Here is a 13,093-nt window from a genome sequence, read left to right as displayed (position 1 = left end):
CCCCGTCAACCGGCAGGACTACAGCTCCCAGAGTTCCCGGCGGCAAGGCCCGTCCCAGCTTCCCTCGCGGGGCAGCGGCTCGAGCCGGTACGACCCGATTCGCTCATCTAATTTAAACAGGAGACGCTCGGAGGAAGCGGGGCGGTGGGGAGGAGCCTGGGCTGATGCTGCGAGGGCCTGCGGCGGGAAAGACTACCGCTCCCGGCGTGCAGCGCGACGCCCGTCGCCGCAGTGACGGACCCGCCCCTCCCCAGGGCATGCCGGGATGCCGGGGGCCAGGCTCGGGCGGGCGGGAGGTGGGGCTCGGCTCGGGATGGGCGGGGCGGTGTCCGTCAGCGCAGCGGGACATGGCCGAAGTGGGGCAGCTGTCGCCCGCCGCGGTGCCCGAGGGATCGCCGGCCCCCAGGCCCCGGAGGACCCGCGGCGGGAGCGAGGGGTCGCGGCCGCCGGCCGGCGATACGTGGGAGCTGCTGGAAGAGGTGGAGATGCAGATCGGCGACGTGAGTGCCGGCGCGGCGGGCGGGCAGGCGGGCGGGGGTCCCCTCACGGAGGGCACCTGGGGAGGTCGGGCGGGTGTCGGCGACCCCCAACCTCTCTGCCGTTCCTCCAGGCCGCCTTCTCCCTGGCGAAGATCCTGGAGGCGACGTCGGCCGTGTCGGCCCAGGTGGAGGAGCTCGCCACCAAGTGCTCAGAGAACGCCCGGTTCCTCAGAACATGGCGGGACCTGCTGAGGGAGGGCTACGAGTCCCTGAAGCCCAGCGGCTGACCCTGCCCCGCGGCGGCTCCCCCGGGTCACTCTGGGCTGCCCGCTTGTGTCGGACTGGAATGCGGTTCTTCTTTTTAAACGACTTTTTTTTTAGGGATTTCACGTGAATTGTTTGTTTTCCCTCAGTAGCTCCCCGTGAGCCCGGAGTTCTTTCAGAAATACTTTATGATTCGTGTGGATGTTGTGTGTAAGTCACAGACTAAAAGAACTTTGTTTAGGGAATCAGTCTTTGACTTTAGACTCTTCTGTTGCAGCTCAAGTGATCTCGTACATGAAATACTCGTCCTTTTTTTTTTTTTTTTTTCTTTATTTGCTGATGTGGTGGATGTGAAGTTAGTATGTGTGGTATGTCCAGAACTAATTACTGGTGGGTAAGTGGTGTCCTGCGAGGAGGTATTGTCAGCCCTCCTTTTTAAGAGCTGTCACCAGCACAAACCCTGCCAGCTCCAGAGAACTTGCTGATCTGACTTCAGTTTGTCTATGCATGCTTTTTCTTTGTGTTGAGGATGGGATTGTATGGCAAGTCATGGCTTATTTATGAGCTTTAGATAAGTCCCATATCCCAAACCTTACTATTTTTAGCAATATTACAATATATTTCTATAAATTTTGCAAAATTTTATGATACTTTTTGTTGTAATAAAGTGCCTTATGGTGGACCATATATCTCTGAATGGTAGAAGTTTAACAGCATTGTTTACTGATCAGATGAATTATTTTGAACTATAAGTAAAAGCTTCCATCAGTTAGAAAAGAATCTGTGAAATGTATTCTCCCATATTTTGGGAGGCACATTAGAGCTTTTTCACTATTAGGTCCTATTTTATATCTTTGCCTTCAGCAATTATTAGTTATTTAGTCTAGAGCTTTTCGTCTGAAAGATCACTAATCTGTAAGAAGTAGCTGTACTGAAACTCCTGTACCTTTACCAGAGCTATGTGAAAAAAGTAATGCTGAAAGTGGGAGGCTGTACCATGATTTATTAGTCAGCCTTATTTTTACTGGTAGAAGGACTTTTTTAAAAGACAAACTGTAGTTTTCTTACCAAAACAATAAAGATGTTACAAAAAATTCTGAAATCATGAATATTCTTGTGTTACTCATAGAAACAAAGATGACATTGAATATATTCACAATCAAGTGAAAAACAAAGTAATGCTGAGGATGAGCATCCTTGCGTATCTCATCAAAACCAGTTAACAGTCATTGAGAAGGCTTGGCCCCTCGAAGTACACAAGTTCTATTAAATTAAGTTCTAATTGCCTCAGTTAAAGGCTATCCACGTGCAGGATTTCACCCAGCTGTTTTTAACCCACAAGCCAAAATGTTGCTGAGCAGCTTGGAAAAGAAGCCATTTTGTTCAGCAGATAATCTTTTATTTCAGTAAAACATACAGTAGTGGAAACAAGAGGCTTAAGAATCTTCAATTTCAAGATAATCCAAAGTTCTGTAAACAGTTGAAGTGTGAGTCACTTTTCAAATTCTACTTCTTACACTGTCAAGAAGTTAAGTGCAAACATTGGAAGTATCTTTTAACTTCATTTAAAAAAGCTTCAGATCATCAATGCAAAAGGAGCATTTCTTTTACCTTTGTGGGCTTCTAGGCTATCGGACTGTGAGCACGGTACTGAAAGAACTAGGGAAGTCGTAGTAATTCATAATGGAAAAGATTCTCTTCAGTAAAGATATCTGAAGGAAAATGCCTCTGGAGGATTGTTTTAGATGGGATATTATTTTTTTTTTCACCCTTGTAACACTGGGAAGTAAAATAATGCCTCCGAAAGTGCTGAATGGCTGTGCTCCTTAAATTATTTTAACTGTAATGCATCCAATCAGATGCAAAAGGTGATTAAAATGTAGCTGTCATGACACCTATTAAGACTGATAGTCTTCTATTTGGTTGTCTCCCATTATTCCATGTACAGAGTGAGACATCTTAAGACTGAAATTTGTTGAAGTTTGCAAGCTGTGGGGAGCCACTTATGGTAGCCCATTAAGAAACAGTGAGGAAAAGAGCAGCATCAAGGTGTTGGGATACTGAGTCCAGTCTTTCCTGGGAAGGGTGCTCTTCTGAAGGGGGAAGCTTCCACCAGCTGTAGCTGGGGGACACTCAGTTGAGAAAAAAACCCTTTTTATTTTCTCCAAAGTTGTGCTTCTGCCTGAATTAGAACAATCATTACAATTTCAGGATCGTCTTTACATAAGTGAAGTAGTTGGTAAATTTATAAAAGGAATAAAATTTCTACTTGTCTGGCTTTGACAAATACAATAAACTGGTCTAATTATGAAATCTAAGTATTTTTCTTAGGACTATTTCTCCCTAAAGCTGATGTAGCCTAAATATAGCCAGTCAGAAATTTTGAGGAGAAAAAACAAATTCTTAATGAGAAAACCAATCATCTCTAAAAAATTCAGCTGTTGAAATGGGGAGTTTAAAAAAAAAAAGTTTAATGGAAATAATCTCCCCCCCCCCCCCCCCCCCAAGATAGGTGATTTTGAAACATTGTGCTTTCAGGGTGAGATGTTTTAAATGACAATTCGGTTTGTTTGTTGGGTTTGGCTTTTTTTCCACATTCTTGGCTTCTGGGAGGAAGAAACGAAACAACTGACTTTGACAATGAGTTGTCAAAATGTCAGGTACTGCCATGAGATGGTAAAATTGTTGTTGTGTCAGTTCTACCTGCGAACGGACACACTGCTCCCTCTTCTTCCTGCTTTGGTTCACAAGCCCAGGTGCCATTTTTCCTCCCTCGTTTTTCCTCATTGCTGTAAAGCAGTAAGCCCACAGATGTGAAGCTAACAGTGCAGATGTCACCATGAAGATTCAAAATGTATTTACGTGTATGAATTTAGTCTTGTTGACTGTGTAGTCACCGAAGCATCAGAGGAGTCTGTACAAAGCACAGGCTTGGTTAGCTTTGGCGTGATTTCATGGATTGGCCACATCTCTACCCAAATGAATGACGGACCATATGTTTTCTTACTGCCTTTACCTCTTTTGGATCTTCTTTGTCTGTAATTATACCAAACCTGATGAATCATTTCTTTGAAAGGTCGTGTAGTCAAAGTGTAGAGAAGAGGATTCAAAGCACTATTTATTGGCAGTATAAAAATCACCACCCAAGAAGTTATGGTACCTTAGGGAGGGAAAAAGAAAGGAAACTGTAACATCCATTCCAGCTTTTGTACCCATTAATCACACAAGCACTTGATGCCTATGCAGCACAGCTTCCTGGTGAGCAGGGTGATCATGCGCTCCTAGGCTGAGTTCATGTCATAACACATACTTTTCTTTTTCTCCTCACTGTTATGGTTGCACTGCCCTCTTACCTCCCTTTGTTTCCAGGACGCGCTGCAAAACCAGCCTTTTTTTTACCCTCCCAGTAGTTCTATTTATCCCTTTTACTTTTCTGTACCATCACTCCCAATTTGCCCTGGCACACTTCTTGTTCTGGCTGGGCCCCATTTTCTTGCCCCAAAACCTTTTGTCTCTGCTTTGCTCTCCCTGTCTCTTCCTGTGATTGCCGTTCCCCATCCTCTTCCCACCACTAGTGGCATCCAATCCTAAAGATGTCCCTGATGTCCTGTCCTGCAAAGCAATATCCTCCAGTCCCTGTATCCCCTCAGAGGTTGGTTTTCTCCTCTGCACCACGACTTCTGTGTTCTTGCCCCTGCAAAGGGCATTATAAACATCATCCTTATTTCCTTTTTGCCCTGTTGGTAAGAGTTTCTGTGTTCACACTGTCCTCCTTTTAAAGGTTTCCTGTTCTGCCTATATCAGGGTCTGTGTGCATTTTTTCATCCCTTCCTCTTCATCCTCACTGTTTGGGGGGTAAGTCAGCTTGTTACCTGAGGGGCTGGCAGAGAAGGGACAGGATTAAAGTGCTGAAAGATGTTAGTGGGTGCCCTCCGTTGCAGTATTTGGTTTATAAAATGATTATAGAACTGTTCCAACCTGCACAAAAAACTTAATTCATTCTCCCTTCCTCAAAGAAAAATAAATGCTACCAAATAGGGTTTAAAATTTCTGCAAACTCAGGCAGCTATCTGTGATGTCTTTAATTTTATGAAATGAGTAATTACTGTTTAACCTGGTTTATCCAATGCAGAACATTCATTTGCTGAACCCAAGATCACCCTGCACTTCAGCAAGGTTTCTTGACTCAGAATACATCTGCTTCTACTTTTCACAGTATTTTCCTTGAAATTTCTTAGGTGTTTTGATCACGAAGAAGCATTTTAGAAGATTTAAAATAACTGAAAATACTTGTCATAATCAATGTAAGTTTCAGACATTTGAAACGCAAGTCAAAACTTTGAAAAGGTAACTCCCAACACTCCTGGTCAGCACATAAGACAAAATCCTCTGAGCTATAATGTTTTCTCACTGACGTAGTATTGTGACACATATCTGTACGTTGAGTCTGAATCCGCTGTTGCTGATGGTACTGTTCATGTTCACATGGTCTTTCTAACAGGGTTTGCAAGCCCTACTTAAAGAGACTACTTTTCTGGCATGTACTGGTATTCCAAAGAGAAGGAATAAAATAAGGTACATTTTTTAATCTTTTAGGTTATGTTATTTTTATATGGGAATATATTAATAGCATAAGAAAGGTAAACAGAGCTTTATATAACTTAATGTTTTGAACTATGAGTACCAGTTCGTAAAAGAAACTTATTTCAGGATAACTATTATATTGTTAAATCAAGATAGGAAACACTGTATTGTCCTGAGCTGTATTTAGGCAACAGAAAGAGCAAAAGCTGTAAGATGAGAAAAGTCAATGCAATTCAGCCTTGGTTTTCAAATACATTTTGTACATTTTATAGATATTCTATGGAGGTAGACTTAATAATTTGAATTTTGGGTTTTGGTTTTTTTGCTGACTCTAAGGTGACTAATCTTTGATGATTATAGTAATATAGTTCAATGCAGTAGTAAAACTGTAGAGTTCTTTATATTGTGTGTACATATATATAGATATATAACAGTTCATTATAGTAACATAGTTCAATATATTCAATTATTTTTCTTCTAAAGTAGAAACAGCACTCTTCATACAGATACGGTTGAAACAACCTCACAAAAGAAAGGATATACCTGGTATTTCTACTTGAAGTAAAGAAAGGAGTTTCAAAATAAAAATGGGTATCCAACATAGTGCATCAGTAAATACAATGAAGAAAAAACGTTTAGCAAGGATCATCTCTTTTTTAATATGATTCCGAATTTCAGTAGCCGTAATAGCTGTTTGGTGAACACTGTAGAACATACTCCCATAGGAAAACACAATGATGATGAAAGCTGCCAAGTTTACACCTGTTTAAAGAAGTTAAAATTAGTTATAATTTAACAGCATAATGGCAATTCCACATCACCTATTTGCAGGCTGGGTAGTAAAGAAAAATGTTTCATCTAACCTGCTAGTCCCATAGAATTAAGAAGATCTGAGTCTGTCTTCACCTGAACACTGAATTTTCATCTCTACTCGGGTATTTGTTTCATTCATCGCCACCTGATAAATTGCTGCCATCTGATCCAAACCACGTAGTTCTCCTCTGGTCTTACCATTGCTCTACTGCCCTGGGAAAGTCTGTTCATTCAGGAACTTAACGGCCATTAATTTCTTCCTACTTTCTCAGCCCTTCATGCATTTTGAGGTACGTAAGTATCTATCTAATATAGTACAATATTCAGGCTGGAAAAAGTGTGTAAGTGCTTGCTGGAGCATCTATATACGAGGTGTGAACATCACAGCAAAGCTATCTTATTTGCTTGAGAGTTAAGTTCATATGCAACGCAATCATATATAAAGAAGAAATGCTACTTACCTAAAAAAATGACAACAGAATAAATCTGACTTCCTGAACTTTCTGTTTGTTCTGAGTGAAGAGGAAAACAGACGCCGTTGGTGCCATAGTAGTTCCTGAAAAATTCCTTATTGCTCAGTGGGATAAAAGCAACAGCAAACCCAATTATCCAGATAAGAACCAAAATGGAAATTGTCCTGCGTTTTCTGGGCTTCAAACACCTAAAAGGATAAACTATGCAGATGTATTTTTCCAAAGTCAGGTAAGTCAACAGTAAGACTGACACCTCTGTAGACAGAATAGCCAGCGATCCCACCAATTGACAATGTATACTGTCCATCCACAACTGAGCGTGCTTGTTGTATTCTCCGCGATATTTAAGATCAAAAGCTCCAATCACAAATAAATATATTCCCATCAGACAGTCAGCACCTGTGGGCACAGTGCTCAACATCATTATTTACACATCTGAATTTCCCATTCTCTGTGTATATGTAAATTGGAAAACAGACATGCACACATATATATGAGTACATATTAATAAGTCAGCTAATATATAAAGTCAATGTTATAGTTGGAATGCTATTGTGAATTACAATTAAGGCAATATAATTCAGTTCTGTTCCTTTTTTTGTTTTAAATTTTCATTTGGACTGACAGTCTATGTTTCATACTTGTTTCCAACCTGATCTTTTGAAGCTCAGATAAATGGATTTGCAAGTAGAAAAAGGTACGGCTTCATTTATAGAAATATTCTTGCAACCTTTTTTTTTATTCGGTCTTATTCCTTTCCATATTGACATTTGGCTTAAGATAATTTGTTCTGAGTAGGGCATCTCTGCTGGCTTCAAAGTTTAGTTTTGGTTTGTCCACCTTATGGTAGTTCAAAACTGATGTGCATGCCTAGTAAGGGAAGAGGAGCTGTCAACACAAAGCTGAAGGCTTCTCAGGTACTTGGGTTAGAAGTTTTGCATCACATTCAGATTGTTCCCATGGAAACAACAAAGTTTCAAAATGACTGACATGCTGTGTTTAGAAATGTTGCAATCGTTTTATACTCCGTTCACGATTATCTTTCAAAATGCAACTAATTGCATTTGTGAAATGCTTGTAGGCTCTCCTGTATTGACACAGGGTACTCGAGACTATGGTGACTGTACTGCCGAATAGTTTGCCCATAAAGGTGTCTTGCTTTTAGGACAAAAATTAAAACCCCCCTAATTCTTAATATTGGGCAGCTAGGAGTGATTGTTTTTCTATATTTGCATAAGTAACCTTTTGCTCGTGCGAAAAATAGAATAACTATCTTGAACACAATGTTTACATGCACAAATTGCTATTTACTCAAAAATGCGTGGTGTAATTTAGGTTTATGGGCCTTTGAAAAATTTGGAATTTTATTTCTCCTTGCTGAAGAAAGTGTGAATTAAACCTGCAGCATTAAAATCAAATGTGAAACCTTTGGAATTATCAACTGCCTATCAGTACAGAACAAAAGCAGCATCTAACGAGACCTCCCAATGCATAAGGTACACAGCGTTTTGTATTGTCATTCACAACAACATGAAAGCTTAGTTAATCCAGTGCTGGAAATATGTCACTACATTATAACAACAAATATCATACATGTGACGAGCAGATTAAACCAATATTCTTTTATGCATGGAGTACTCACAGCAGAGAGACATTATTGAGATGGCGTGGAGCTTATTCTCCGATCTAATGTAAGGCCTCATGCAGATAACAAAAATATTTCCAAAGCAGGTGATGGCAGAGACAACCCAGACAAACACTCTCTGTATGATGCTGGCTAAAAGATTCTCAAGGGATGAAATCCCATCAGTATTGGGCTTACAGCTGCGCACATGAGGGGCATATCCACAGTACTGGAATTTCTTAAAATATCTGGTTGTGAGAAAGAAAAACAAAGAAGAAATGGTTTTAGCTTGGTTACCAGAATATCAAAGCTCTCCAGTGACTACTCAGAAAACATATTCTGAAAGAAGAAAAATTAATTAAAAACTGTCAAATTCGACATCTGCTCACATGCCGCTTTGCATACACTATTATTTTCAGTATTCCGTAAATTGTAAAAATCAGACCAAAAAAAGCAAACTGGAATAATCTACTTACATGTGGGAAAGGTTTCTAAGGGGTCTGAACATTCCTCTCTGGATGTTTGTGATTTCAATGCCCTCCAAGCTGCTGTAAACAATATACTCTCAATAAAAGGCAATAGAATCTCAGTAGTAAAAGAACAAACTTTATGAGCGTTTAATTGTGTTTCTGTGATTATATGTAACTAGACATGCACTTTCATTGCACAGAATCTGTCATCCCTTTGAAATTTGAACAGAAAGTCTGCGTGAAAGCTGAAGTTGAATAAAATGAATTGCCCTTAAACTCACTGTTCTTCCAAAATCATGAAGGTGGATCTTTTACTGCTCTCAGCAGTGCAATCTCCGATTATTATGTTGCCCTTCCAAAGTATTGTTCTACTGATGCTCTTTCATCATCTCTGGGAAAATAATAGCTTGTTCCAAGAGTAATGTTTTACATGTCTCTTCTGTTTTTATCCTAGAGTGCTGTACTAGACAAACAAATCACTGCAGGAATTCAGTCCTCATCGTGTCAAGAGCAGCAGGAAGCTGGGACCCAGAACATGGCATGTAAGGGAAAGCGCTGACTTTCTTGTGACACGTAGATGGGATTTCTTATTTTATTTTTAATATATTGAAATCAGCACTATTATTTCCCCTGCAGTCCTAGATCAGGCAGAGGTCTTTGGTTCTTCTTGTGGGGAGCCTTGTTTCAATTCACCTTTCAATGCTTTGAGCGCAATATTCCCATAAGTTCTGAACATATTTAAGCAAAAGTGGAGAAAGGTACCAGTCTTACTGGTTAGTCGCTTTGGGCTGGTGAGTAGTTTTGCTAGGAGACAAGAAGAAAGCCCCAGGTATGGAAATTTGTTAGTTTTATTTAAGCACTGCACTGAATCCTGGCTTGTGCTTTCCCCAGCTATTCTTATTATTTTAATCTAGGAAAGAGGCTGTGGTAGGTTGACCCTGGCTGGGTGCTGAAACATACAGTTTCCTACAGATCTCTCTCAAGATTTAATAATTTTCTCAACTTAAAAATATGAAAGGCCATGGTCAATTGCATGAGTTCTTTGGTGTTAAATAGTAGATAAAATATATGTTGTAGCCTGACTGTTAGGGAGGTAATTAATTATTCTTTTCTGTGCTCAGCTGCTTATTTTCATGAAACTTGTACAGATTTAGTATGTTCAGATCATTAGCCATTTACCAAATTTAGTTGAAATTGGCCACTGGATTCCAAATCACTGTAAGGAAGCTGGACTGGCCAACAAAGGTCTGTGCACTGCTGGCTGCTTCTCAGGAGTCAGTTCATAAACTCCTATTATGCTCCTATCTAAGGAGGCATCTCTTTTTTGGATCTCCACCACCATTTTGAAACGATGACTGACAAGAACCAATGCCGTGCTCTACCAAGCTGGTTATTGCAGACATGCAGTGGCCTGTGAAGATGTACTTAAACCTACTGCAGGATAGTTTCAGATTTGCAAGAGTGTTGCTCCATTATCGCACAGTTTTAGGAAGGTCTCTTCTGGCAGACTTCAAGTTCAAGCTGCTGTGTTAGTGCACCCACAAAACCTCCCTCTAAAGTCTTCAAAAAGGTTTGTAAAAGTCCCACCTCCCTCTGGCATGGCAGCCGAATCGTACTTGGTTTATATTGTTCTTTTCATGGTCTTGGCAGTAGATTCCGTAAGAATGGAAGTATGTCCCCAAACTTGCACATATACCAAATTCCTTTATCATTCCTGTCTTTACCTATGCTCATGGTACCTGCCCATGGCCTTTATAGCACAACTGAACCCTGCACGATCCTTAAGCCCAGTGAACAAATTGTGCACGATCAAACAAGGGTTGCATTAATCTTGTTCTGTAATAGCAGAAAAGAAAATGTCCTTCTCTAAGCTGAATTTATGATCTCTTTGTCTTGGAAAAACTTCCATTATGAAACTGGTATTTTCGGGAAGGAAAATTTGAGTATTGCTAGTAATTTTTTGCCAGGCTCAAATTGTTGAGGATCGTCAATAAAACTATAAACTACTTCAAGGGCAATTTCTTATAAAACATGTTCTGGATCATGTACTTCTGAAGGAGAAGCGCATAATCACAATGAAAATATAGCTAAAATATAAAAACTTGATACTTACAGGGATTTGAGTTTAATTAAAAAGTCAAACTGGTCTATTTGTATTTTCTTGATTGGGTTGTAAGAAAGGTTCCTGTAAATACAACAGTGACATAAGTAACTTTGTGCATCTTCCTTGCAGCTTTTTCTAAAAATAAAGTCAAACTATGTCATCCATTTGCTTTTCCAATCCTGCGTGAAGAACTCGTACAATTGGCAGTTACAGCTGCAAATGGTAACATTCACTTAGCGTGATTCAGCTCGTTAAGCCAGTGGAAAGAGTAGTCAGATGCTTCACAGACATGCTATTGCCACGTACGCACACACGTACACACACAACTGTCTCCCCCAGCCTGCTGCTTAAAGGTTTTGACTATAGAAATATTTAGTTATTAAACTTCCAGGACTTGTTTTTCAAGTAAAAGGACGTAGCTGAACTGCATGCATTTAGACATAAATTACACTTGCTTTTGCTAGTTACTAAAATCAGTTTTTTTGTAATCATTTGTGTGAGTTCAAGAAGAGATGGAGGCAGTGGAATGTAAAAATAGACATTAGTATTAGATGGTATCTCTCTGTGTAAGAGAGTTTCTATGTACATCCCCTTTTACTTCTGCCTAGAACTTTTCCTTATGTTTTTGTTTTGATATTGTAATTAAAATGCGCAAACTCAAGAAATGCAGCTGTACACAGTTGGTTGCTCCAGTGTAATATGATGGATCCCAAGGATGCTGGAAAAGCACAAAAATAAATTATTCCTCATACTACCTCCCCTCCTCCGGAGAGGTCTTCAATTTTGTGACTAGTGCTTCTTTCAGATTATGCGAGAAAGACTGGGACTTCCCAGCAGCAGCATAGGAGAATTTGGCTATATATGCATCATGAGAAGAAGGGAGAACACCTTTCTGGTTTTGTAATGCCTTATGCTTTTTTGGAACTCTTTCACAGGAAAAAAGCAGTTGCAAACAAGGCATCTGTATGATGCTCTTACATGCTTATGGTCTATTTTTAGAGCCACATCTTGATATCACATTAAACATTCCCATCAAATTATTAATTTCTCATGATACAGCTAACATAGCTCATTTTGTATATGCTAACAAGATCTAGAAAAAAAGCAGAATTTGAACTTTCTATCTTTCAAGACATGCAAATACACATCTTTTACGAAACTATTCCAGGCAAAATGTTATATTGAATTATTTTTGGCTTAAGTATTTTTTAGGCAGAGCTTAAATGATGCATACAAACAAAGGTGATCTTTTCTTTCCCAGCATTCATAACTGAAAGCATCACATTGAATAAGTAATATACAGTTATATATATTAATAATCAAGAATCCTTACAGTTGTGAAAGCTCCTTTAGATCCTTAAATAAATACGGAGGAAGTGATTCAATCTTGTTGCTAGCCAAATCTCTGCAGAAACAGCCACAGGTAGGATACAGTAAGTTCTTACTAGGCTCAGTGATTTTACCGAACAGTTTTGCCGTTTCAAGACACACAGTTTTATTTTATTTCCTAAATAGCACGTTATTTATTACATGGGTTATCAGAAACTTGGACTATAAAAGAATGCTGTTAAAGCAGGGTGGGAAGCTAGATCCATCAGATCTGTCTTTGTCTAGTTAGTTCAGACATGCCGCTAGATAAATAGTTTTTAATTATTTTTTTACATCAGAAAGAAAGTTGTGCTTAAGTTGTGCTGTAGGAACTTGTAAATAAATCAAACATATTATTTCATGATGGGAATTCTTTCACATGGGCTAGCCAGCACATCTTTTAGTTCTTCTCTCAACCTTGCTCTTATTTCCACTAAACGTAAATCCTGATGACTGTGGACAGAGGAGTAAAGGTCACACGCACCTAGACTGTGGTGATGTAAGGTTAATTAACGTTATTCTGTTCAGGGAACACATCGATCTTTTGAGCAAAAACCCTGATATTGATACAGGGTACGTATTTTATTGTCTATTTCTTTCCTGTTAAATACATAGAAAAAACCCTGAGACGAGTGCTGTCTCCAGAGCACGTTATATGAAATAGAATTTATGATAAATGATATTTGCAATATGAATTATAAAACTTTGTAACTTGTGATACAAGTAAGAGAAGAAATCAACTCACAATTCATCTAACATCTGGAGAGAAGAAAAGCTGTTTTCATTTAAAGAGCTGATTTTATTTTGTCTCAACACCCTGAAAGAATAAAACAAACTTATGTTATTGTTTCTTGACATCTGTTTGGTTTTGGAGGAAACTTTTTATAAACTTTAAAATTTCTCTCTTCTCTGCA

At 39.4% G+C, this 13,093-nt stretch overlaps 2 protein-coding genes across 2 annotated transcripts in view; one reads left to right on the top strand and one right to left on the bottom strand.

Moving 5' to 3' along the window:
* Positions 1-308: 308 nt before the first annotated feature.
* On the top strand, positions 309-1,845 carry C4H4orf46 (chromosome 4 C4orf46 homolog). The gene is made up of 2 exons (XM_075751797.1): positions 309-500; positions 611-1,845. The coding sequence occupies exons 1-2, from the start codon at positions 348-350 to the stop codon at positions 764-766; spliced, it is 309 nt and encodes a 102-aa protein (XP_075607912.1). The 5' UTR covers positions 309-347; the 3' UTR covers positions 767-1,845.
* Positions 1,846-3,400: 1,555 nt separating this feature from the next.
* RXFP1 (relaxin family peptide receptor 1) overlaps positions 3,401-13,093 on the bottom strand; it is a 49,705-nt gene continuing 40,012 nt past the window's right edge. Inside the window, exons 12-19 of the mRNA XM_075751784.1 lie at positions 12,925-12,996; positions 12,145-12,216; positions 10,821-10,892; positions 8,714-8,785; positions 8,256-8,485; positions 6,602-7,012; positions 5,871-6,089; positions 3,401-3,903 (exon numbers count right to left, since the gene is read on the bottom strand). Coding sequence (XP_075607899.1) covers positions 3,602-3,903; positions 5,871-6,089; positions 6,602-7,012; positions 8,256-8,485; positions 8,714-8,785; positions 10,821-10,892; positions 12,145-12,216; positions 12,925-12,996 — 1,450 coding nt within the window. The 3' untranslated portion in view covers positions 3,401-3,601. The remainder of the gene's footprint in view (positions 3,904-5,870; positions 6,090-6,601; positions 7,013-8,255; positions 8,486-8,713; positions 8,786-10,820; positions 10,893-12,144; positions 12,217-12,924; positions 12,997-13,093) is intronic.

Source organism: Balearica regulorum, chromosome 4, assembly GCF_011004875.1.
Source record: "Balearica regulorum gibbericeps isolate bBalReg1 chromosome 4, bBalReg1.pri, whole genome shotgun sequence".
NCBI lineage: Eukaryota > Metazoa > Chordata > Aves > Gruiformes > Gruidae > Balearica > Balearica regulorum.
This window is presented reverse-complemented; position numbering and strand designations above follow the sequence as displayed.

Excerpts from the sequence above, each read along its gene's own strand:
- C4H4orf46 (XM_075751797.1), top strand. The coding sequence starts at position 348 with ATGGCCGAAGTGGGGCAGCTGTCGCCCGCCGCGGTGCCCGAGGGATCG. Across the intron at positions 501-610 it reads TGGAGATGCAGATCGGCGAC|GCCGCCTTCTCCCTGGCGAA; the intron begins GTGAGTGCCGGC and ends CCGTTCCTCCAG.